Consider the following 24718-nt stretch of genomic DNA (forward strand, 5'->3'; position numbering starts at 1 on the left):
CCTTGCTTTAACCCAATGGCTGTTACTTGTTACGAATGAAGACTATTGTGTTATTGACATATGGTTTTAAATCAGGATATTGAACAAGTTATGCAATATATTCATAATATTGTGATCAAATTTATATCAAGAAATTTGCCTTATATTATGATTTATGACGGGAAATATATGGAATTTCAGTGTGTTTTTTTTAATAAGGAATTTCGTTAACATAAACTTAATCATCATGTTGACCAAGAAAAAAAATAATCCATATAGGTCATTTATCGGATCTTGTGATCTTTATACAGGGCACACCATACACTTTACACATATTTGTATACATATTATACTATGTCTGACTCTTGGATGAATTATGTCAAAGCTCTGCGGAGTTTAAATTTCAGTCTGCACAAATAAGTTCTCCTCCATGTGCATTTGTTTAACCAGGTTGATTTTCTTTGCTATAATTTATCAAACTAAATATAGCTATCTCACTAGAAACCCTAAGTAACATTATACTTATTAATTAAGCCAATTTATGAAAAATACATGCCTGCCTGTACTTTTATTCTATATAATTGCCTTCTTCGGATTTCTCTTTCAGCTTTAAATTGAATTTGTATATATTAAGGAGCTGTAAATTCGTAATAGAAAAGTTGAGGACGTCGGAGAAGGAAAAGCAGACTATGTGGTCGCATGCCTAGATTGTGAAAATGATGGTGGAACAAAATGGCACTAGTTAACCGAACCTTAAAATTGATTTTTTTTTCCTGAGTGACTACCACATAAAACCTAAACGAAAGAATTGGTTTTGTTCTTGCATACCTATCAATGCTATCATAGTGCAATAGAAAACTGTATATGTATGTATGATTGATGATCTACATATGATTGACACAAATCTACTATATCAGTTCATGGTTTATCATTTCCAACAACAACAATGCACTATACTTCATCTGTGACTGTCAGAGTACTGATTAAAATGGATAGAAGTTATATTCCTCATAGTTATTTTTATTATTTTATCAAATTTAAGTTTTCACATTTTAAGAAGTGATTGAGGTTTTAGCTATATATATCATCAAGGCATTAGAATATAAATTTAATAAATTACAAAATATTATTTAATGAAAATTATTTTTAGTTCTTTTTTTTGTTAATAGTTATTCGTTTTACTAAAAAATCAGACAAGTTGCAGGTCCCAAGCTATGGTCTTCACTCGGACTAGATATCAGAATCAAATGCTAAAAATTGTCCAGATTTCCATACTTGCCTTACGTGATATCAACGAATCATAACATCCACTGATCCACAACTCTTTTATTTATTTCGACTACAAGAAAATAATGAAAAATGTGACCTAAAGAGCTTAACTGGTGTCGTTCATTTTCTACTACAGAACACGATGGCCAAAGAAACGTCTTCTCCTTTTTGTCTTTTGTTTCTGAGCCGTCCTTTTCAGGTCGGGTCTAGCGTCAGTAAATGTAGAAGACTCATGCTGTGACAGACAACACCAAAAGGAGTAAAAACTCACCTAAAAGTAAATTAGGTAAATTAACTATATAACATTAAATATACACTTACTCATATATATGTATATATAGACATGCTGATGCTCACATAGCGACATGCATACTGCTCTTCCTTTTTGTATTATTGATGCAGTAACTAAAGGTGTCTCCAGAGTCTGCTGCACATAAAAACACTGATGAAACTAACCGTTTCTCTCCGTCTTTTACTGTTACATTACAAAACCACTCTATCTCATATTTGGAAATAAATAATAATAGAAAATCTTGGGTAAGACAATAACATATGCAATGTTTTTCATATGCCATGGCAAGTATTTGCTTTTATGGATATGTGAACTGTGAAGTAAAGGACGTAGACAAATTGATTACCATTATTCGATTTGTCGTATTTTCCTTTGTAATATTCATTTGGATTGAGACTTTTTTCAAAATTATATAGAGGAAACAATGTGAAGATATGAACCTGCAAATGACGAGAAAATGCAGTAACAGTGTACGAAATAGTGAAGTGCTTTAATGTCCGGGGAGCAATAAGCAAATGGACATACATTGGTGAGTAGGAGTTTTCTTTTCTTTTTTTTTTTTTTAAAAAGCGATTTCTCAAAAAAAAAGATTTTTTTTTTCAAAAGAAAAGAGTAAGAAAAAAACTATTGCATGCAGATAATGTTTTTTTTTTTAAAATCTTGGAGCTTGAAAATAAAGCAATCCCATGACTCAAACATAATACTCATCATCAATGCATTGAACTTTAACAATGCTGATGCATTCTAATGTCTAAGAGAAATGGCCTTTATTAGTATCAGAAAACAATTATACAGCATGTGAATAGTAATAGCATCTTTGATCACTTTATGCCAAGAAAATCTCAAGAGATGTTAGCCGAGTAAAACAAGAAGTCAAAGGCTATATATCCACATAGGTCAGGAGCTAGTCAATTAAATCATATAATATATTCCCAAGCTATCTCTTAGTTTTTATATGAAAATTTTGGAAAACTAAAGGGAGAAAGATCTCTTAGCGTTTCAATGGATGAAACAGAAAAGATGATTGTCCTTGATTTCTACTGTATGTTTCTTGCTTAACCTAAAATTATATAAAACTAAAATCCAAGCTTTCTAACATAAGAAATTATATGCTAAATATTAATCCATAGAAGATCAAACATTGTACTGATTTATTGAAATCAAGGACTAAGAACAACCCCATTGGAGAGTCATCAATCGGGTTCACACGCAAATCGAAAAAAAAATGATTATAATAAGCAAAAGCAATGACCTCGTCCACGAACGCTCCTTCTGCAAGACCCGAGTTCGTTCCTGTTTAGCGAGTCCCACACCACGTGGCGGCCCGCTATTGGTCACTTTATTTTTATTTAAAAAAAAAAAATCAAACGGAAAAAAAAAATTATAAAATACTCAAATTATGAACCTCAACCGGGGGTTCATTAATGGGGTTGCTCTAAGGGCAACCTTAACCTTGCATGTCTTAAAATGAGGATATCACCATGTTTATATTAATCTTATAATGCAGATTATTTATTTGATGAAAAATTAATGCTTCTTAAATACTTAAACCACTGAAACAGCCGGAAAATAAATGGTTTGATCGACTCTTAATGTATGCTCCACCAGAGACTTGCTCCCTCTCTCTCCTATTATCTTACTTTGTTTGGTTTGTTTTTTTTTTATCTAAGAACCCCCTTAAACACTACAGTTAGAACTGCTCTACGTTATTGGCATCAGCCATCACTAAAACTGATCCAATGATAACTGTTACAAACTGTGACCTAAAGGATTTAGCAAAAAAAAAAAACTGTGACCTAAAGGAACCAACGTACTAAGCTTATGGACAAATCTCACAACCCGAACTCTCTAGTGAAAGTGAACGGTAGAAACTAAACCTGAAGCCCATACCGGACTTCAGTATCATTTGTATATTTTTATATAAGAGATGAGAAGTCCAACTCTGAGTATTTATGGGCCGAACCTAAAGAACCCAATGTCCAAAGCTTCTGGGCCCAAATATCACAAACTGAAATCTCCAGTGAAAGTCACACATACATTCATGGCAAACCCAATTGCAATAAATGCTAGAAACTTAACATGAAGCCCATAATGGACTTGATTAGTGGGCCAAACTGAACTTTAAGTCTTATTGGGCCGAACTGAACTGAACTGAACTGAACTAAACTAAACTCCGTACTAGTTATGTTCCTTCTCACACTCTTTCTCCGTCTGTCGCTGTCTCTCACGTCCTTCCTCTGTTTCTCCTGCAGCAGATCTCTCTTTGTCCCCCCTCTCTCTCTCTCTCCCTCAGATCACTGTAAGTACAAACTACACTTCCTTCTTCTTCTTCTTTCGATATATCCTCCTTTTTTGACTCTTTCTAGATGTGCTAGAAACCTTGGTCTAAGCTTTGATCTGATGACCCATTACTTCATATACTTCTCTTCTCGATTCATTTAATTACAAACATTAAAGACTTCCATCATCCTGTTCCTTTATTGTCTCCCTTTGTGTTTTGTAAACGTTCTCTCTTTAATTCATTTTAGGGTTTTGTGTGTGTGTGTGTGTAAACAGTGAAATCTTGAACAGATCGTTGACTTTTAATATGTTATTGATCGAAAGGATAAACATAACGTTGTTAATATACATATGGATGGTGTAGATGGCTCAGCAGGAGGCTAGCACTTCCCCTGGTGCTGAGGTTGTTGGCCGTGCCTTTGTGGAGCAATACTACCACATTCTCCACCAATCTCCCGGTTTAGTCCACCGGTTTTACCAAGATTCCAGCTTGTTAACCCGTCCTGATGTCACCGGTTCTGTGACCACCGTCACAACTATGCAAGTGAGACTCTTAGAACTCTATAAAGTCTTTCAAACTTTGATCTAACAACATTGGTTCAAAACTATTTCAGGCGATCAATGATAAGATCATGTCGTTGAGCTATGAAGACTACACCGCGGAGATAGACACTGCGGATGCTCAGGAGTCTCATGAGAGAGGCGTTATCGTGCTGGTGACTGGACGCTTAACCGGGAAAGATAATGTGAGGAAGAGGTTTAGTCAGACTTTCTTCTTGGCTCCTCAAGACAAGGGTTACTTTGTCTTAAACGATGTGTTTCGTTTCCTTGAGGAGAAAGAGGTGACCAGGTCTGTTGCCATCAAGGAAGTTGAGGCTCCTGTTGAACCAGGTACAGATTGAAAAGATCCCAAAGCCTTTTTGTTTTTGTTTTGTGTCTTACCACAGCACAGAAACACTCATTTTGGCTTTGTTTGTCAGAACGTGTTGTTGTTGTTAGTCGTGAGGCTGAGGTTGAACCAGAGCCAGTTGCTTCTATTGAGGAGGAAGATGTTGACAATGTGGCTGAGGTGTATGATGATCCTTGTGAGAAAGATGAAGGTGTTGTTGTTGACGTTGAGCCTATTGTTGAGCCTCCTCCAGCTAAGTTAAATCACAGTGAAGTTCTATCAGTGTCTCATGGAGATCCTCCTACCTATGCTTCAATCGTGAGTCTTTTAACTGCTTAATAACTGATTTTCTCATCTATCTTTCATTTGTTTATATGAATCAAATCGGTTAAAATGGTTTAAAACGATCTAAATTAGTCAAATTAAGCAAATAATGTTAGTATAAATTTACAATTTTTCCAAAATAATTTTATAACTAAATCCAAAAGCTAAAATATATTATGTAAATGTAAAATATATATTAAAATAAATCAATAATTCGTTAAAGTATAGGCAATCCTCTTGATTGCTGCTCCTTTACAAAGCCTGCCTTAGCTATTGTGAACATTGGTTTGTAGTGAAACGTTACAAGTCTTTCTTTTGTGTGATTACAACAGCTCAAACTGATGAGAAGCGGTCCAGCACCACCAACACACGTTGCTGCTCGGAACAAGCCAAGAGCAGCTCCGGTCAGAACCAACCAGAAGCCAACTCCTCCTCCACCTGCTGAGCATGCAGCAGCTCCCAATGCTTCTTTAGGTCTTGAGAATGTTCACAACAGTAGCAATGCTGATGTGGAAGGTCAGTAGATTCTTCTTTCCATCTCTATGTTTGAAAATGTAAACACAATCCCTTGGTTACTGAGAGTTGTTATGTCTACTTGTTATTTTACAGATGATGGACATTCGATTTATGTCCGGAACTTACCTTTTGACACCACACCAACACAGCTTGAAGAGGTGTTCAAGAGCTTTGGTGCTGTCAAGCATGAAGGGATTCAAGTCAGAAGCAATAAGGTCTTTGATATAAATCTACAATCATCTCCAAGAGTTAACTTAAACTGGTTCCTTTCCTTACACGTTTGTGATGTGTGATCTCTCAGCAGCAAGGTTTCTGTTTTGGTTTTGTGGAGTTCGAAACGTCTAGTGGAAGGCAGAGTGCGCTTGAGGCCTCACCTATTACGATTGGCGATCGTCAAGTTGTTTTAGAGGAGAAGAAAACAAACACTCGTGGTAAGAAACATGAGAGAGAGAGCTGATCAAGAATAAGGAGATGGTTTAATGGTTTTTGATCTTTTTTGTAGGAGGAAACAATGGAGGTGGTAGGGGAAGGTACTTTGGAGGAAGAGGAAGCTTCAGGAACGAGAGTTTCAAAGGAGGACGCGGTGGTGTTGGAGGAGGAGGAAGAGGAGGGTATGGAAGAGGTGAGTATTCAGGTAGACCAAAGAGCTCAAACCCTCGGAGTGGCGGAGAAGGTTACCAGAGGGTTCCACAAAACGGTGGCAGTGGAAGGGGAAGTGGAGGAGGAGGACGTGGTGGGCCTCGCGGTGGTGGTGTTTCATCGTGACTTTGCATCTAATGGGCACCTGCATAAGAGAGTAGTTTGTTATTTTCTTTTCTTTTGGCCTTACTACTTGAGTTTAGTTTGATGTTTCAAGTCGTTTTGGCTGTTTTTGGTGGGTTTAGTTTCTCCACATTCTTGCTTTCTTTTTTGTATTTTCATCCTTTTAAATCCTTTGGAAACTTCTTCATAAACATTCAATTTCATAAGAAAGCCATTATAGAGTTTGTGTTCTTTGATGCAAAATGACCTTTAGGTGTTTAGTTAAAGTGAGCCAGAGCAAATGAACCAAACTGTCTATAATCTGACTCTTTATTGCATTGGGGAGCTGGCCAACGCATAACCCACACAGGTTTCTGCAGTTTAAGAAGAAAACCATATGCAGCAGAGCCAACCAAGAAGACAATCAAATGCAGCAGAGCCAACCAAGAAGACAACCACATGCAGCAGACCGTAGCATAAAGTTTTATAGAGAAAAGCGAAAACAAAATACAAATTCAAAACTGTGGTTGACTTTATCAGAAAACAAATACAAAGAGCATTTTATTGTTTGCACTCCATCGAAGATCAATCATCTTTGTTACCTCTTAAGGAACCTCTCACTCTCCTCATCTTACCCCCTGATTCTTTCATATTCTAAGAAACAAGAGCCTAAAGAAGATGCATTATTCAATTCTCTGTAAATCAAGCTGACAATATTAACCTTTGACATGTAGTTGTATGCAAAGTAAAATAGTGAAAAAACCATTGCAGATAATTTTGGATACTTAAGTAGTTTCTTGCCTGAAGTTAAAGAACATCATCAAAATTATATCTTGCAGAGTTCTTACTTATCCATGAGCTTTTCGATTTGTAAGTACCATTCATGCTCATTCTGGTTAACAAGGGATTATCCCAACACAAGTGAAATAAAGCTTTAGTGCATTAAATGATATTAACTCTAATAATCCAAACTACAGAAAAGCTTATTACAAGCAAAGTTCTGAGACATTTTAAGGCAAAACAAGATTCCTAACAACGTGAAACATGAGATCTACTGAGATGCTTTGTTCTTCTTGGAGATGTCTTGGAGTAACAATCTTGTTTCAGCAGCAAAATCAACAGGAGCCACTCCTTTCACAGTCACCCTCTGCCTCTTCTCCCCGTTGTACTCATTCTGAGTGACGCTAATCCTGAAGACATGCGACGACCAGGTTGCTTCTTTCAGCTTTGTCTGAAACTCATTTACTTCACCTCCCTGGAAAAAAGTTTTAGAACATTAAACATCACATAAGAATATTCAACATGGTTCTAAGTTTAAAGCTCCTTACCTCAGATCTTAGTTTGTTGAGCTCATCAGCCGAACATCCAATAATCTTCTCTGCTTCATCGTTGAATGATGAAAACCAAGCTTCTCCTGTTGAGTCAGAGACTTTCACCACCATTATGTACCTGATAACAACACCAACCAAAGCAGACACAAGTAAGTTGTCTGAAGAAGGAAGATAATTTGGTACCTATACCAAGTTCTGAGCTTCTAACCTTAAGCTGCATTCTTCTTCTTTCTTCTGGCAACCTTCACACCAGTAACCAGAGTCCATTGCTTCAGTTACCTTCTTGTTACAAGTCTTACAAGCTTGGTACCACATTGTCTGGTCTGGTTTGATGAAGCTTATGTAACCCCTAGTGCTAAAAAACACAGGCTGCAATAGAAATCCAGGTTCATAATTAGTTAAGCATTTTTCCTACACGAGTGGAGTTCAATGTTCTAGTACCTTTTCATCGCCTAGAGATGGGTTGCTTGTGATGTGAGAGAGAAGGACTCTGTCTGTGTACATAGACCAAGATCCATTCTTAGCAGATGGGCTAATCCCTGAGCCAATGGAAGACATGGATGTCTCCTTGCCTTCAGAGTCGTACCAAGACTTCAGCTTTTTAGCTTCTGGTGATTCAGGATTGATCACCACATTGCTTCTGCTGATGGTGGACAACGAAACACCTGAGGAGATTGGAATATATCAGCAAACAAGTTTGAAGAGAGCTGTGATCAGGACAAATTGTTCAATCATTGCAAACTCAACATTACCTTGAAAGTCTCCAACTTTGAGAGACTTGATTGCAATTACAGGAGACTCATCAGCCATATCCAGAAGCTCTTGACCTACGCCGGTTGCCAGGTCGTTCCACAGAGACACCACAACAGTTTTCTTTGACTCATCAGCCAAAGTTATATCCCTCTTGGGTATCATCTCATTGTCAGTTCTCCTTCTAATACTCATGGTAGGAGAAACACTTTGAACAACACCAATAAGATCTGTAAACAACATAGTATTGAAGTTGTTATCATCCTAAAATGATGCATAAGTAACCAGCAAGATATAAGTTTTTATGAAAAAAATAACGGTTCTTACCAATAAGCTCCCTCTGATTCACATACATACCCAACTCTTCAATGGGTACAAAGTTGAATTTTGTCTCAGGTACAAACATTTCCTCGTTACTAGCTTCCTCCACCTCTGAGTTTTCATTAAGTGTCATCTCGTAATCATTCTGGACCGTCTTGAACTGCTTGTTAGCAAGTTTAAGTGATCCCCTAGATATATAATACACCTTTCCCATTTGGAACCTCTCATAGAACTTCCTTGCAGCATCATTAAACATCGTAGCTTGAATTTGTGTTCCCTGAATCACAACAAAACCAACAAGATGAGTAACCACACAAGACTATAATAAAGAGATGATGAAAAGTGGGAGCTTTCTTACTTCTTCATCAGTTAGTTCGACATTGAAGACACATCCTTCACCTCTAGCGTTTCTGTAGTTTCTCATAGTTCCCTTGTTAGTGACTCGGACTTTGATGGTCCAGCTTCCTTGGTAAGGATTCAAGGACACAAGTGGATGAACTCTTCTAGTCATGGCCATTCTTGCAGCTGGCGCAGCACTGCAAAAACAAACCCAAAAGCGATTAATCACACACTCATCAACAGAGAACATGAAACATTTAAAAGAAGAGCATTTGCTTACTTTCCCCTCTGTTCAGAGATTATCTGAGAAGCTGATTTAGCAACAAACTCCTTCTTGGGTTTCAACATGATTCCAGTCTCTTTAACATCACGCACAGGAGAGTGATCTAGCTTCTGCCTCTTGGCGGCCTCACCACCTTCCTCATCCTTCTTACCATCCAAGTCAATCTCAGAATCAAGCGCAGAAGCGACAGACTCACATTTCGTCACAAGAAAATACCTGCAGAGACGACAGAGACAATAAACATAAGTTTGAGATTTGCTTGAGATGTAAACAAGCAGTAAAAAAGATTCTCACTTTGTTGATTTGCTTGAGATGTCGTTAACAGTGAAATCCACTAGACGGATCAGACCAAGGTTCTGAATCTTCCCAGAAACGATCTCAGGTGTTAACGAAGCTGTGAACATAGCTTTCACTCTCGTCTTCCCATCGTTGGCACTAAACCTGTAAACCACAATCACAACATGTAAAAAAAAATCAAATCAGATAATAAAACCCAAAGACCACAAAACCCCCTCAAATCCCTAATTCGAACCCGGAGATTCAAAAAGACGAAACCTTTAATCAAAACCCTAATCCAAAATCAAAAAACCCAAATCTGTACCAATGGAATCAAACACGATTGCGAAGCTATAAATCCGATATATTGACGAAATTGATGAACCCAGATACAGTATCAAGCGAGGATGGAAAGCTAATCTAGAGTTTGAAGTACAAAGCTTACGTATAGCGATTGCCGATTGGTTTGAGATCGACGACTTGGACGACGATCTCAGATCGATCCGAAGACGAATCGAAAGATGGGTTTGACAATACGGTGGAGATAGCATCTGGGGTTACAGAGTTCTGCATTCTCAAAGTTTTGGTTTTGTGCTTGGCTCGAAATGGAAAAAAAAACCCTAAAGGTGTGTGCTTTGTGAGGAGTAGTGAGTGTGGGTGATGGATTAGTTTCGGAGGAAGAGGACAGGGTTTTTGTAAAGGGTGGAAGTTGCGCGGGAGCTAAAATTAATTAATTACAACCCCGCGCGAGTTTTTGACTTCTTTTTTTTTTGTCGTGAATTTTCATTTTTCACAGCTTTTGGCGCCTTCGGAACGACACCAGAAGATTGACTCGGGAAACGACGTAGTAGACTGTGTAGTGGGCTCTCTTTTTCTTGTTTGTTGGCCCATTCATACTGGGCTGTCACGCGATGAAAAGGCCTTTCGTATATTTTTTTTTAATTTACCGTTAATTCAATGAATATTTCAACGGTCATGATTTAGTTTAACAACAACTCTACATAAACCCTTTACAGAACAGAACACAAGTAGGGTTTTAAGTTTTAACAGAAGCTTAAGAATCACAGCGGAAGGCAAGTGTAGTAGAGAAAGAAAGGTACTTACTCCTCCTCACTGTCATTTTCCTTCTCATAAACCCAAAAAGTTTTCAGCTTTGATTCTCTTTAGCTGTCTTAAAGGTATTATTATTGTCTCTGATTTGAGTGATCTTGGTCAAATGTAAAAGCTTTGATTGTAATTTACATTAACGATCTATGCCTAACAACGGTTTAATGTTACTTGGCCATGTTAGATATCTATAGGCGATGGCTTTTCTGAGTAAATTCGGCAACGTATTGAAGCAGACGAGGAGCAAGCAGCTCAATGCTCATGGTTCTTTATCAAGAAGCCCTTCGCTTTTTAAGGCGATAAGGTGCATGTCATCTTCTAAGCTCTTCATTGGAGGTGGGTTTTGTTTCTAGAGTGTCTGTAAGTGTCTAGTTGTTATGCTATGGTTCTTGCTAACTTTTATGAGTTATTTTGATATTTTGTAAGGTATGGAGTATGGGATGAATGAGGATAGCTTAAGAGAAGCTTTCAGCAAATACGGCGAAGTCGTTGGAAGTAAAAAAAATAACTGATCTTTTTAGTATTTTTCTTGTAAGAATGGTTGCAGTGTGTTGTATGGTTTTGTTTAATTGTCTTTTGCTAACTCTGCATCTGTGTTTTTTTTTTTAATACAGCGAAGGTTATTTTGGATCGTGAAACTGGTAGGTCGAGGGGATTTGGGTTTGTTACATTCACTGATGCAGAGGCGGCCTCTAGTGCTATCCAGGCTTTGGACGGGCAGGTAACTTTCTTGTTGCTGATGTTTTACTATCTACTTCTCTGAGAACAATGTTAGGTTTCAACTAGGAATCCTTTTTTTCTTTCTTAATCCTCCTTCAGGATCTCCATGGCCGTATTGTTAAAGTGAGTTATGCACATGATAGAACAAGTGGCGGTGGGTTTGGAGGTGGTGGGTTTGGGAGTGGTGGAGGTGGTTATGGTGCTGGCGGTTATGGAGGCGGTGGAGCTGGTGGATATGGTGCAAGTGGTGGCTATGGATCTAGCAGCAGCGGTTATGGTGAGGGCTCAAGTGCAGGTGCTGTTGGTGGCTACAATGGAAGTAGTGGTTATGATAGTGGCAATACCTACGGCATCAACAATGGTGGATTCGCTGGAGACAGCCAGTTTAGTGGAAACCCAGTTGGTAACAGCTCTCAGTTCGGTGGTGAGAACACTCAGTTTGGTGTTGGTGGGGGTGAGGCTCAGTTTGGAGGCATGGAGAACACTGAGATGGAGAATGGACCAGTGGGAGGTTTCGAAGATGACACTGATGTTGCCAAAAGAGCCTGAAGCAACTAGCAAAATATGTTGTCTAAGACTTGTCTCAAGAGATAATTTATCCATAACTTTTCATGAATATGGAAACCACTTTATGTAGAAACAATCTGCTTTTTGCATAAAATAAATTTTGTAGCTTGAGATTGTTTCAGCTACTGTTGTGGTCTGATATGACAATAAAGATACATACATAGTTTGCATAACACCACACTCAAAGAGAAAGACACAATCTTTTATTAAACCATGTGGTTTTAGTAGTAAGTAAACAAACAACTCAGAAACCTGAAAGCTCCAAACAATCTTAGAGAGGTTTAGAAGCAGCATTGTCTATGTAAGCCCAAGCTTCTTCTTCAGAGAGTCTTCCTCCTTCAACAAGTCCCATTACCAAACTGTTGGCATAGGCTTTTGCAGGAGGTCTTAATGGCACCTCACCTGATATAAACTTCTCAAGAACAGAAAGTGTGCATCTGCAAACAAAACAGTCATTGCGAAACAGCGCACAAGACAATGAAATTGAAATAGAGTAAACTTACGTCATTGTAAGTATAGGTATGCCTGATTCTTTTCCCACGCAGACAACGTTACCATACCAACCAGACTGCAAAAAAAAATGTCCCATACATACTATTACATGTCTCTCTAAAGCGTATCAAAAGCAACATCTGTTTTCTTACTTTAGCAAGTGGGATGGATCCATTGTTCTGTACTAACTGCAGAGCAGATAGATCAAAGAGGGGAGTCTCAGAATCCACTTTCATGCCGTTTTCCTGAAACAGAACATCGTTGAACTGCTCAAGCCTGTTCTTCAAGCAAAACAAAACAAAAAAAAAGAAAAAAGAATGATAAAGAAATGATTTCTAATGTGGTAAGCAGAAACTGGAGATTTAATTTAAAAGAGTGGTGGTAACAAACAACACTTAACGTGATTCTGTAGAAACACATGTGAGATTGATCACTGGGACTAGTAAGAGGGTTGAGGAAAGCAGATCCTCCTTTACCCCAAGTAACTGTGGATTCACGGCCAAAGAACAACCTGTTTGGAAACGTTCTCCACGTTGTTTCCTTCGGTGGAGTTTTATCCATTGCACCAACACATGCCTTCTTCATTCCCGCCGCCTGAGAATAAGACGTTAAGACCAAAGCCAAAGACATAACACCCCCCCAAAAAAACAAGGTTGGTTACTTACTTGTCCTCCTTGGATATAGCAAAGGAACCTCGGTTTCCACATGTTGGATCCGAAAGATGCATACCAGACATCAACCTTTGCGAGTTCACTTCTCCAAGATGCAGTTTCAGACTCTCCAGCCATTGTTATCTTATCTTCCAACGATCAGGGTGATAAGGTCAACGAGAACTCCCCAACTCTCAAGTAGTATTCAAAGTATCTTATTGTATATTAGAAACTAAGTATCAACCAATCACAGCCTCACAAGTTAGAGTTTACGTAGAACCAATGGTTGATGATAAATCTTTTATTTTCCAATAAATTCAGCTTAACATAATTAATTCCCCCTCCCACCAATGTTTATTGTCTTATCTTTTGACAAATGGTAACATGTAACAAATGTTCACTATAATATGACAGTTTTCTAAAACCGTGCGGTTTCAATAGTGTAACTGAATAAACTCAGCTCCAAATAATAATCTTAGAGAGGTTTAGAAGCAGCATTGTCTATGTAAGCCTCAGCTTCTTCTTCAGAGAATATTCCTCCTTCAACAAGTCCTCTTATAAAAGTGTTGGCATAGGCTTTTGCAGGAGGTCTTAGTGGGATTTCACCAGATGTAAACTTCTCAACAAGAGACAATGTGCAACTGCAAACAAAAAAAGTTATCAGGAACCAATGAAGTTGGAAGAGAGCATTTGTCTTAAGGGAAACTTACGTCATTGTAAGTATAGGTATGTCGCCTTCTCTTCCCATACAGACAACGTTTCCATACCAAGGAGCCTGTGAAACATGACCATACATGAATGTAATTAAACGTGACTATTATTCTTTAAGCGTATTAATCAAACATTTTGGTGTTTTGACTAACCAAATCAGCTTCAAGTGGAGTGGATCCATTGTTCTCTACTAACTTGAGAGCAGTTAGATCAAAGATTGGAGAATCAAAATCCACGTTCAAGCCATTTTCCTGAAACAGAACATCGTTGAACTGCTCGAGACTGTTTCAAGAAAGACACTAGTGGAGATAAGCAAGAAAGATCACGTGATTCTAATGAGGTAAAAGCAGCAAAAAAGAAAAAAAAAACAAGAAATTAAAGAGTGGTAAAAACACTTAACGTGATTCTGTACAAACACATGTGAGTTTGATCAGTGAGATTAGTAAGAGGGTTGAGGAAAGCAACTCCTCCTTGACCCCAAACATTTGTAGATTCACGGCCAAAGAACAACCTGTTGGGATATAATCCCCACGTTATTCCCTTTGGTGGACTTTTATCCATTGAACCAACACATGGCTTTGTCATTCCCTCTACCTGAAAAAAAAAAGCTAGATGTGACAACTAATACCGAAGCTAAGACTTGACCTAAAAAAAAAAAGATGGAACAGTGTTACTTACTTGTCCTCCTTCAATATAGCAAAGGAACCTTTGTTTCCACATGTTGGATCCGAAAGAGGCATACCAAACGTCAACCTTTGAGAGATCACTTCTCCAAGAAGATGTGGAAACCTTAGTATCTACTTGGTGGTTTTCAATGTTGAGTTTGGACATTTGATCCATGATTTCATGAGCGTTGTCTTTAGCTTCAGAGTTGGAGTTTGAGGTAATGACAATCTAGAATGAATAAACAAAGGAAGTTTTGTGATGTGAGAATCAGAGACTGGCTAAGAAAAAGAAGATCAAGCAGAGAAAGGTGCATAACTGGAGTAGGAGTTTTCTGATCAATAAGATTTGATGATAGTTCATCTGCAAGTGAAGGCCAATAAGTACACAGCCTCTTGCGTACCTAAACCCAGAAGAAACATATGAGCGTTGCCGACAAGTAACGTAGGCACTATATGGATGATACAGAGCCATACATACCGCTTGTATGACACGCCATGTCGACATGAATGGCATTGCTTCACAAGAACCTTGAATTGGTTTGTCTTCAAGCAAAACTTGGACACACGCAAGTGAAGACTTTGCAGTTGAGTCAAGATTGTACCCTCCCTCTAACGCCATCACAATCTTTCCTTGTGCAAACTCCATAAGCTGTAAAGAACATTAATGAGATCAATCCAAGTTTATATGACTTATCTCAAAATAAGCAGTTCATTACTTCAACACCAACCTTCTTCAACATAACTGAATAACCATATGGTGTAACACGGCAACCGCCGAGTGGATCACCAATAGCTGTTAAGAGGAAGTTGAAAAGGTTACAACACCTCTTAACATGACATAGCCTTGAAAAAAAATTGATTAAACCTTATATACCTGCATCAAAGCCAGCTGATAACAAGATAATATCAGGATTGAACTCCTTAGCCACAGGAATCAAGATATGGTCCCAAGCAGCAAGATAATCTGCATCTCCACATCTTCCTTGCTCCCACGGAACGTTTATGTTGAACCCTTCACCTGGACCTTCCCCAACCATGCTATAATCTCCCTCATCACCCCCTGGATAGAAGCTTCCACCCTCGTGCCTAGTCACAAATGCACATTCAGTAACATTCAAAATAGTATTGAAAGAAGAGTAGAAAACAGAGGTACCTATGAACAGAGAAAACTAGTACACGAGGATCTCGCCAGAACATCTTCTGCGTGCCGTTTCCGTGATGGACATCCCAATCAACAATCAGAATCTTCTTCACACCTAGATCAGGCTGCATTTAAGTAAAAACCAAAAATGAGTTTGGGACCAAAGGAATCTGAATAAGTAATAATACTAGAGAAGTCATTACTCTTTCGTTAAGTAAATAGCTAGCAGCGACTGCAACATTGTTGAAAAAACAGAACCCCATGGCTTTATCTGCCTCAGCATGATGCCCTGGAGGCCTGACAATAGCAAACCCACTATCTAACTCTCCTTTGGCAACTTTCTCCGTCACCTGTTGAAAATTGCAAGATCATTCAAATGGGATCGATCTCAACAAGTGATTAATATGCATTTCAAGTGTTACTACCTCTACAACAGAACCAGCTGCAAGATATGCAGCTTCAGATGAACCTCCATTTATGTATATAGAATTCAACAGTGAAGCAATCCTGTCTCTCTGATCATCTTTCTTCTTTGTGCTTAAACTCTTAACTAGATTAACATGGTCCGTTGTGTGAACCAGCTGGAGGTGCTTATCCTCTGCTTTGGTACCACCAAGAACCACACATCTTCAAAATGAAAGACCATAGAATGTCATTTGAGCAGAATCAAATTACAAATCTAGATGGATAAACTTCCCAGAGGGTTGTATAGTATTACCAGTATTCTAAAAATCGATCTAGATGGCCCCTATGCATCCAACTAATCGGCAAATCATACCTAAATGAAACAATTTTTCTGAAGCAATTTTTTTTTTTTTTAAAGAATAGGACTAGTCACCATGCTAATCAATAATTCCATATAAAGCACCTAACTAGGGCCTAACGATTTCTTTAATTCTGACTCAAAGAAAGAGCCAGAGAAAGTTTGAAACTTTTCTTCACAAACACACAAGCTAGACATAACTCTAAACCCATGAACAAAAGGTAGCACTTTATGAAGAATTTGAACTAAAAGAAATGTCTTTAAAAGAAGCAAAGTGAGGCCCATTTCTAAAAAACCACCAAACTTGACTAAAGTTTCAGCAGCAAGTTTCTCCATTTTCGCTACCCAGAACAAATCGGGTGAAGAGTAAAGTATGAACCTTTGAGTGACACCGGAGAGCTGAAGCTTCTCCCAGATGACTCTGATACGATCGGGACGCTCAGGGTGAGCCTCGCCGTCAGGTGTGTCGTGCTTGCACATGGTCTCGTCGTAAACAAGACCCACCTTTCGCTGGACTTTCCCGTTATTGGATTCACCGTTACAGTCTCCGGAGTTGTTAACGGAAGATTCTACGGCCGTGTCCATCTGAAAGGGACGTGAAAGGTCTTATCTTTAGACGATCAAGGAGAGGACGTGAAGGAGAACTATACAAACTATGAAAGATTCCAAAGTGTATGCAACTTTATAAACGTCTTATTTTATTTTTTTTAATCCCCACTTGTCATTTATTTAAGCCTTTGATTGTGCAAGTAGTTTTGAGTTTTTAGATTTAGTTTCTGGTTTTTAGATATTACTTTTTTATATGTTTATGTAGTTTTTGTTTTTTATTTCATAAAATTTAATTGGATATTTATTAGTTTTTTTTTAAAATGTGACATGTGAGTTATGTAGTTTAGATTACTAAATTAATAAATCAAAATTTATAAATAATATATTTCATCAATAAAATATGTATCTTGGTTTATAAAATTATAAAAAAATAAACAGTTAAGTTTACTTTATTGATAAGTTAAAATAAATCTTAGCATACTATATTTTAGATGTCAAAAAATTATTTGTAATAAGCTTTAATGATTTTGAATAGTTATTATTTTAGAGATGAAAAAAGAAGAATAGTTATTATTTTAGCAGTTTATTCTTTTTATATTAATGCATAAATCTAGGAATACTTAAACTAAATTTAAAATAACTCACAATTATTTAAAAGAAACCTAGAAATTTGGACTTTAGTTTATGAGTAGAAATTAGTAGTTGTTTGCTCAATCCGATTTACTATCTTTATGAAATTTATGTTTTAGAAATCTTGATTAGTATAGAAAATAGTTTATAGAGAAACATTAAAAACTGATTAAAAGTTCACAAACAATCAACATCTTAATTTTTTTTTAGTTCTTATCATTTAGAAGGAAGTGAAAGAGAGACTTAACAACTTCAAGTCTCAACCAATTTTTATCCGAAAAGTCGCATGTTTCGAAGACCAATGGCTTAGAAGCCGACAAGAAATAAAGGTAGGCAACTAGGCATTATGAGGTCCGGTTCGTGGTTAATTCAGTTTGTGTAGTGTGGTATTTGGTTACTTGGCTTATGAAATTGGTTACTTGGTTTATGAAATTGATAATATTCTTTAATCGGGCTTTGATAATGACGATGAAGAACATAGACTGTGATTGTATAGCATCATTGGCGAGAATATTATGGAACAAAAGAAAATTTTTGCTTACTCTAAAACATGCTAAAAGTAGAATAATATGTTACTCCACTTTTGTCAAAAGTAAAAATTTACTCTTATTTCCATTTTTTTCTTTCCAAAGATTTCAACTTTCTTTTCTTTCGTCCATTTACTCTAATTCTATCCAATCACATTCAGTCATTTTCAACCAAACTGCAAAATATCATTTTAGGGTAGTTTTTTATATTAAAATCATCTCCAACCTAACTTTAAACATTACACTATTTTAGTGTAACATTCTAATTTAACATTAAATTTGGTGTGATACTATTTACAATACTAAAGTACTACTCAATGTACTAAATTATTAATTATTTATTTTATTAATAAATAAATAATTAAAATGACAAATAAAAAATAAATAAATATAATATTATAAATAATTTTTAATGTGAAAGTTAGCATTTTTTGAATGAATGTTAAATTTATTCAATCATTTTTTTTTACAAAGAATGCATCTTGTATCTAAAAAAAATGTTGTTAAAAAGTAAAAACTAATATTCTTAGCCTATTTAGAAAGTTAGTGTTAAGGTTAGAAAATAACCTTTTTAATGCTAAAACTACGCTATTTAATGTAGTGTTGTAGATCGGAGATGTTGTGATAAGAAAAAGTCTTCAAATGATTATGATTCCCCTCACGTAAACGTCGCTTATGTCCAACATGTAACTTAGTATATTGTCTTGTATTCGGTGATAATTATATTCTCTCATGATTGATGAATGATAGCTTTAGTCTTTCTTTTATTAGTTTCTTCATGGATCAACTTTCTACTAAATTATTACTAAATCTAAATGCTTAAAAGCGTGACTTCAACATTTCTTATAGAATTATAATGAAATGACAACATAACGTGCGATGTTGAACAAGCAACTTGGGAAGGAAAATCATTTTTAACAGTTGAATTAATCAATTAAACTGAATTATGTTTTCTAAAAAGTACGCATTCTAAAAATTTAGGATGAAGAAACAATAAACATCGTTAGCATCCTTCCAATGTGAAATTAGCTAAGAAATTCACGATTTACACCAGAATGATCATATATATCGTTAACTTCCAAGTGCTTTATATAAAGTTAGAACCAGATATTCAAAACTATCTTAGTTACACTCTTTGGTTTGTTCAAAAAAAAGTTAGTCTTTGATCAGTGATCACATATCCAAATGACTACTAGGTATTAAATCTCTTAGAGATGTTAAACCACTCAAATCAGGTTGGTGGATCTAAGTGAAAATACTTTGAAATCAGTACACCATTGTTGGCGAAGAGTCGCTAGAAATGTTAAGCAAAAGACATTGGCGATTGAGTCATTTTATAATTATATGTCAACTAAAACAAAGAATCTTATTTACACTAATATACTCATTCTGTTTCAAAATATAGTTAGTTTTGGAAAGAAAAGTTTGTTTCACAGTATAAATAGTTTACATATTTCAATGCATATTTTTTTTATTGGATATTATGTGACCAATGAAATAATATTAGGTTTTTTATAATTGGTTGAAATAATTAACTAAATGGTATATTTTTTTAAATAATAACTTTCTAAATTTGTGTGTTTTAAATAAAACTATTTACAATTAAAAACGGAGAGACTAGTGTTTTTTTTACTACAGAGCAGTGGTATATTCAATTTAACATTGCTTTATGTTAGCTAATAAATATTGACTTCGTTTTTCGTATTTCTTAAGATCACAAGATTCAGGGGCGGCTTAAATGGGGGCCAATGTGATGCGCCCCATGGCCCACAAGAAATGGGTCTACGTTTTTTAATTCAACCATAATCATAACTCTATTTATTTGAATAAATACATTAAATTCTCAACTTTATCACCACAATTAATTCCAGCAATCCATTAGACACCTAGTGGGCGTATCATACATTTTTCATACAAATTTATACATATATGACACTTATACATTTTTCATATAAATTTATAAATATAAATATGGAACATAAATAAACAAGTGGGTGTATTAAAAAAACTCTAGTCAAATTTAAACTAAAAACTGAATATTTCAGTTTGGTGCGGTTGGGCTGGTTTGAGTCAACATGCCAGGTTGAACACTGGTCTTAAATCTTAATCTAGTTTTTTGTTTAAAGTAACAGAAAATAAGATCATTTATATATAAATTTTTTTCACTACGATCAAATCTACCAGAGTAAGACCAAGAGGCTGAAATCATCTCACAACAAGAAATAACACAGAACTAAAACACACACATACATAGACTACCACTAAGCTAGACCGATGTCCTAGAGACAATACAATGTCCTAGAGACAATAAGTGCACCAACAAAACAAGAGAACATTAACAGTTAACACCCTTAGAACAGCATCGAGAAATAACATAATCCACTTAAAGAGATCAAGATAAGGCAAGTGAACAATTTGCTTGAGTTCTCGAGAGCAAAGGCACTGCTTTCTATTGAGTAATCTGGATTAATCCCTGTCCCAGTGGCTCCTGTGCTATTGTTTCCAAAACCTCCATTGGCTGAGGTTCCTGAATAAGGACTGTTGCCACCAGGAAATGTGGTGGTGGTTGAGCTGCCTTTTGGATTGGTTGTGCCTGGTGTCACAGTGGTGCTGCCTCCAGAGCCGCTGGATATAAAAATAAGACAAAAAAACAATCACTCTTGGGAGACCCATTAATGAAGCCTATCCGATGAAATTTATAAGCAGACCAGGTCTTTGATGAACTGAAAATGATCTAATGGAAGAACTTCAAAGCAAATTCATATTCTAAACTAAAACACTCCAACAAAAGAAGAGAGTCCAGTCTCAGTTTCTAGTAACTGAAGGGTCAAAACGATTAAAGATTAAGAATACCATTGAGTATATAAATGAATTCCTATTTGTTGACTATGACTTATTAAATCTTGTTCTAAAATCTGGTTTAATCTTGTAGTCCAAATAATCCCGAACCATGATGTATCGAGAATAGTAGAATTAATGAAAAAATAATAGTTGTACAAACCAATGAAGTAATCATACTATTATATCAGTCATGAACTGATTATAGATATATCAAAAGTTTGGTTGAAAGCATACCTAGCACTAGTTGGGAAGGTACATCCTGAATAGCCTGCAAAAAGAAAAAGAAAAAGTTCAACAATCTCAGAAAACGTTAGTACATTGATTATTATCCACAGAACTGAAGCTAGAAACTAGTATTCATCACGCATTTTGGCATATCTAAAATCATTCAGCTGAGCACTAAAGAAATACTAACAATCACTTCAAAAAAAGGCATTGTGTTCTCATGTTTCAAGTTCCTCAAATATACATTGTATATCAAAGATGAAGAAAACCAAAGAGCAGTGAAACGAGGATGGTTGAGGCTAACTTGGATCAGTGGTAGTTGGAGTGGCAGTGCCACTGAAATCACAAGTGCCTGGAGATTGACCCTTCTTTTGAAAGAAGCTATTGACCGCATAGTTGCAGTGCGACCTGACATTGTCAGGGTTAAAGCAAGGTGCCTTTGGGTGAGTGGGATTACAGTCTGCTCCATTTCCACAGGCGTAGTCTAAGGTATTCTGTAGCACTGAATCACTGAGCCCTGTTTTGCACACACACCATGACGCACCTACATAGACCCCCAACAAAAAGAGAAAAAATGTTTAGTGATTGATTATAAGCACTATTTAACTTTTGACAATAAATAGAAAAGAAAGGTAACTTTTTAATGTCTATCAATGGCATATCACTTAGGAACAGTAAAACCCTTGAGTGCTACAAGAATCCTTTTTCAAAACCAGAGCCAAAAAGGCTCGAGACTCGGGTAGTAGTAACTAGTAAGAGAGACAAAGACTAATGCTAATAAATTTGAACAAGTGTGTAAGTTTTTTTACTAGAGTCTCCGGCCATGGCTAGAATGGGAAGTGAAAGAACCAGAGCAGCCATAGATGCGTTCAGATAGAATGTCACTGTTTATGTCCTCTAGAGAGGAAAATAATGAAGATAGAGATAGAGAGATCTCTAGAGCAAGAAGAAGAGAAAGTGGAGAAAACAGTGAGAGAGTGGGTGGCTGGCTACTTGTTGAGTGTATAGAGAGATGAATGTGCTACTTGTGGTGTGTCGTCTTCTGTCAATTACAACAGTGTGTTCATTTTATCATTGATTATCAATTTACTGTATTTGCATTAAATGTTCAGAATTTTTGTTGTCTTCTTAATCTCACCAACCTTTAGAGAGTTGCCAATAAGAAAAATGAACACTGTCTTCAACTACAAATTACATGAAGAACAAAATGATCAAAAAATCCATATCATGATCTGATGATCGTTTTCTATTTAATTAAAACGAGACAAGTTCAAAACACTGACATTACAATTTTTTTTATTTCGATGAAACGGGATAGTGCTTTGTTTATGGAAAAATTGTTAGTCTTCATCACTGTCGTAAACCATGGCCATACGACGATGAGTCGGAGCTTTTCTCGGAGGAGACTCCTCCTCCTCGTCCGACTCAATCCCTTTCCTTTTCCGGCTACTACCACGTTCCTTCCCTGCCTTAACCCCCTGCATTCACCACAACGTAACAATTTACAATCTGTGAATGATCCTTCTCATTAACAACAACATTATAACATAACATAATCTGTTTACATTGCTTACCTCTTCTTCTTCTTCATCTTCTTCTGAATATCTGTTGGTTTTTCCTTCTTCTTCCTCCTCATCTTCCTCGTACTCATCTTCTGGTTCCTTGACTCTTTTACGGGAACGTGGCCTTTCCTCCTCTTCTTCCTCTTCTTCTTCAGTCTCATACTCTGATTCCTCTCTCTCGCTCTCTGAATACTCCGCTTGACGCCTTGTCGGTCTCGCTGAACTCATTGATGACCTCCCCGGAAAGCCTTTCTGGCTCTGCTTTAACACGAGGGAGAAGCGGTTTAACAATTATTTTATTTTCTAAATGGTATTAATATGTTTTTGTTTACCTTCTTGGCGTTCATAATTCTTCGTTCCCGTTGCGCCTCAGCTTCCAGATCCTCCTCATAGCCACGGTTTGAGCGGTGAGAACCATAGTGGTCTGTCTCTTCGTCCTGCTTCCACCAAACAATTAGTCTTTGCTTTAGAAAATGACACAAACAATAGAAACAAACCTCTTCGAGAGCATCTTCCAAGTATCCAGTGGAGAGTTGTCTCCTTGCAACAGGAAGTGGATACTTGCGCTTGATTTTCTCCCTCGCTTGACTCAGCTTTGTACTAGCCTTGAGGTTTTGGCTTTCCATCTGGTGAAAATTTGATATATATATATATATATCAAATGAGGAAAAGTCTACACACTCGACAAATGAAATCACAATTGGATTGTATGGAGCTCAAGTTAAGAGGTTACCCTTTCTCTCTTCTCCTTCTCCCTCTCAGGGTCAATGTCAGTGACACAGTTCTTAACTTTGAACTCCTTCTTTTCCCTCGAGTCAACAAGGGCTGTCAAAAGCCTATGGGAATTTGACGTTAGAGATGATGGAATAAACCTCATTTTCTTCAGAATTCTTCCTTGCGATTGAAGGATTCCCTACAACGACATCCAAATAAGGTGAGAGGTGAGAATTTTTTTTCAGAACAACATACCACTTTGGAATGTTTCCCGTGAGAAGCTTTGACTGAATCAGTTGATCGTTGGTTCGAGCCCTAGGAGGATGGAACAACTACAAATCTATCGGGTAAACATAAGCAGAAGGAATAAAGAATTAGCACCTTTTCATGTTTCAGTAAAAGGTGGTTCTGGTCTTGACGTGCATCTTGTTCAGTTATATCAAGAACTTCGTTTCCTATCAATAGCTGTAAGCTTCCATCTGACCACCTTACAAACCGAGCATTACTTTCACTCTGCATATGCAACATAACAGGGATATTAGTAGACTGCAGCAGAAGTAAGGAAAATGTAGAACATAACCCAAACAAACAAACAAAGACTAAAAGACTCTTGTTTATAGGCAGGTTTCCGATGAAGCCTAAAGGATTAGAAGAACTACTCAACAGAGACAAATCGTAAAATAACACTCCAATCACAATCGTAAAACACATAGCAACAACAAAGCTTTGACAGAAAATTTAAACGGGGAAAAGATAGGAAGAAGTGTACACTTACATATGTTTTACCGTCTCGACCCTTAACAAACCTATGGCGCACAATATTATTAACCAGACGAATACGCGTCTTCGTTCCATCTCTCTCAAATGTGTCTTCTTCAACAAATGTCTTGGCGTCAAATGGCTTTGGATCAATGCCCATGATACTGGAAACTTTTATCATGTTCATCTGAAATATATCAAAGACAAACAAAAGGTAATGGGTAAAGTTAACCTCATTCTTTTGGGCTAAAAAAGGAATTTCGGAGTATAAGATCGAATAGCATTCTCCTATACAACAAATGACCATTCATGTAAATAAATGCGGAAGCATGTTTCAAAGCAATGGTTCTCCACATAAAAGAAGTATCAAAAAGGAAAATCCAATAGATACCAAACTATTGATTCGCATGTCAACGGAGAATATTTTAGCAACATAAAGCAGATATACCTTTTCGGGATCACCTGGAGGAAGGCGGAAAGGAACTTCCACTTCCAAAGGAGGGCC

General features: G+C 36.8%; 7 protein-coding genes across 8 annotated transcripts; 2 read left to right on the forward strand and 5 right to left on the reverse strand.

Annotated features, from left to right (window-relative positions):
• Nucleotides 1-3711: 3711 nt before the first annotated feature.
• LOC130502270 (nuclear transport factor 2-like) lies at nt 3712-6541 on the forward strand. Of its 2 annotated transcripts, none has more exons than XM_056997044.1 (8): nt 3712-3839; nt 4185-4364; nt 4435-4711; nt 4801-5027; nt 5366-5549; nt 5643-5764; nt 5851-5980; nt 6052-6541. In XM_056997044.1, exons 2-8 carry the CDS (start codon nt 4185-4187, stop codon nt 6312-6314), a joined length of 1383 nt encoding a protein of 460 aa, XP_056853024.1. In that variant the 5' UTR covers nt 3712-3839; the 3' UTR covers nt 6315-6541. The 2 variants fall into 2 exon arrangements, with proteins under 2 accessions (XP_056853024.1, XP_056853025.1); XM_056997045.1 differs by having other exon boundaries at nt 5854-5980.
• A 671-nt stretch (nt 6542-7212) lies between these two features.
• Nucleotides 7213-10266, reverse strand: LOC130502272 (replication protein A 70 kDa DNA-binding subunit D). Its single transcript, XM_056997048.1, has 10 exons — nt 10036-10266; nt 9609-9755; nt 9312-9530; nt 9051-9228; nt 8699-8969; nt 8374-8601; nt 8063-8286; nt 7830-7990; nt 7619-7739; nt 7213-7545 (listed from the first exon to the last, which is right to left on the reverse strand). The coding sequence occupies exons 1-10, from the start codon at nt 10161-10163 to the stop codon at nt 7342-7344; spliced, it is 1881 nt and encodes a 626-aa protein (XP_056853028.1). The 5' UTR covers nt 10164-10266; the 3' UTR covers nt 7213-7341.
• A 338-nt stretch (nt 10267-10604) lies between these two features.
• Nucleotides 10605-11982, forward strand: LOC108828274 (glycine-rich RNA-binding protein 3, mitochondrial). The gene is made up of 5 exons (XM_018601909.2): nt 10605-10686; nt 10882-11033; nt 11124-11192; nt 11312-11418; nt 11517-11982. The coding sequence occupies exons 2-5, from the start codon at nt 10895-10897 to the stop codon at nt 11964-11966; spliced, it is 765 nt and encodes a 254-aa protein (XP_018457411.1). The 5' UTR covers nt 10605-10686; nt 10882-10894; the 3' UTR covers nt 11967-11982.
• Nucleotides 11983-12045: 63 nt separating this feature from the next.
• Nucleotides 12046-13333, reverse strand: LOC108828275 (histone deacetylase 5). The gene is made up of 5 exons (XM_018601910.2): nt 13142-13333; nt 12877-13070; nt 12629-12752; nt 12488-12552; nt 12046-12421 (listed from the first exon to the last, which is right to left on the reverse strand). Exons 1-5 carry the CDS (start codon nt 13262-13264, stop codon nt 12256-12258), a joined length of 672 nt encoding a protein of 223 aa, XP_018457412.1. The 5' UTR covers nt 13265-13333; the 3' UTR covers nt 12046-12255.
• A 79-nt stretch (nt 13334-13412) lies between these two features.
• Nucleotides 13413-17081, reverse strand: LOC130502273 (histone deacetylase 5-like). The gene is made up of 13 exons (XM_056997050.1): nt 16786-17081; nt 16069-16270; nt 15847-15993; nt 15656-15768; nt 15377-15588; nt 15231-15295; nt 14981-15151; nt 14820-14903; nt 14516-14731; nt 14238-14431; nt 13990-14119; nt 13837-13901; nt 13413-13767 (listed from the first exon to the last, which is right to left on the reverse strand). Exons 1-13 carry the CDS (start codon nt 16989-16991, stop codon nt 13602-13604), a joined length of 1971 nt encoding a protein of 656 aa, XP_056853030.1. The 5' UTR covers nt 16992-17081; the 3' UTR covers nt 13413-13601.
• Nucleotides 17082-20238: 3157 nt separating this feature from the next.
• Nucleotides 20239-22192, reverse strand: LOC108827975 (PLASMODESMATA CALLOSE-BINDING PROTEIN 1). The gene is made up of 4 exons (XM_018601504.2): nt 21988-22192; nt 21483-21722; nt 21188-21221; nt 20239-20737 (listed from the first exon to the last, which is right to left on the reverse strand). Exons 1-4 carry the CDS (start codon nt 22037-22039, stop codon nt 20464-20466), a joined length of 600 nt encoding a protein of 199 aa, XP_018457006.1. The 5' UTR covers nt 22040-22192; the 3' UTR covers nt 20239-20463.
• Nucleotides 22193-22337: 145 nt separating this feature from the next.
• Nucleotides 22338-24712, reverse strand: LOC130502274 (protein LEO1 homolog). Its single transcript, XM_056997051.1, has 8 exons — nt 24662-24712; nt 24230-24400; nt 23836-23967; nt 23474-23653; nt 23238-23366; nt 23073-23177; nt 22753-22998; nt 22338-22656 (listed from the first exon to the last, which is right to left on the reverse strand). The coding sequence occupies exons 2-8, from the start codon at nt 24398-24400 to the stop codon at nt 22519-22521; spliced, it is 1101 nt and encodes a 366-aa protein (XP_056853031.1). The 5' UTR covers nt 24662-24712; the 3' UTR covers nt 22338-22518.
• Between the last annotated feature and the right edge of the window lie 6 nt (nt 24713-24718).

The sequence above is a fragment of the Raphanus sativus genome, unplaced genomic scaffold, assembly GCF_000801105.2.
Source record: "Raphanus sativus cultivar WK10039 unplaced genomic scaffold, ASM80110v3 Scaffold0478, whole genome shotgun sequence".
Classification (NCBI taxonomy): Eukaryota; Viridiplantae; Streptophyta; class Magnoliopsida; order Brassicales; family Brassicaceae; genus Raphanus; species Raphanus sativus.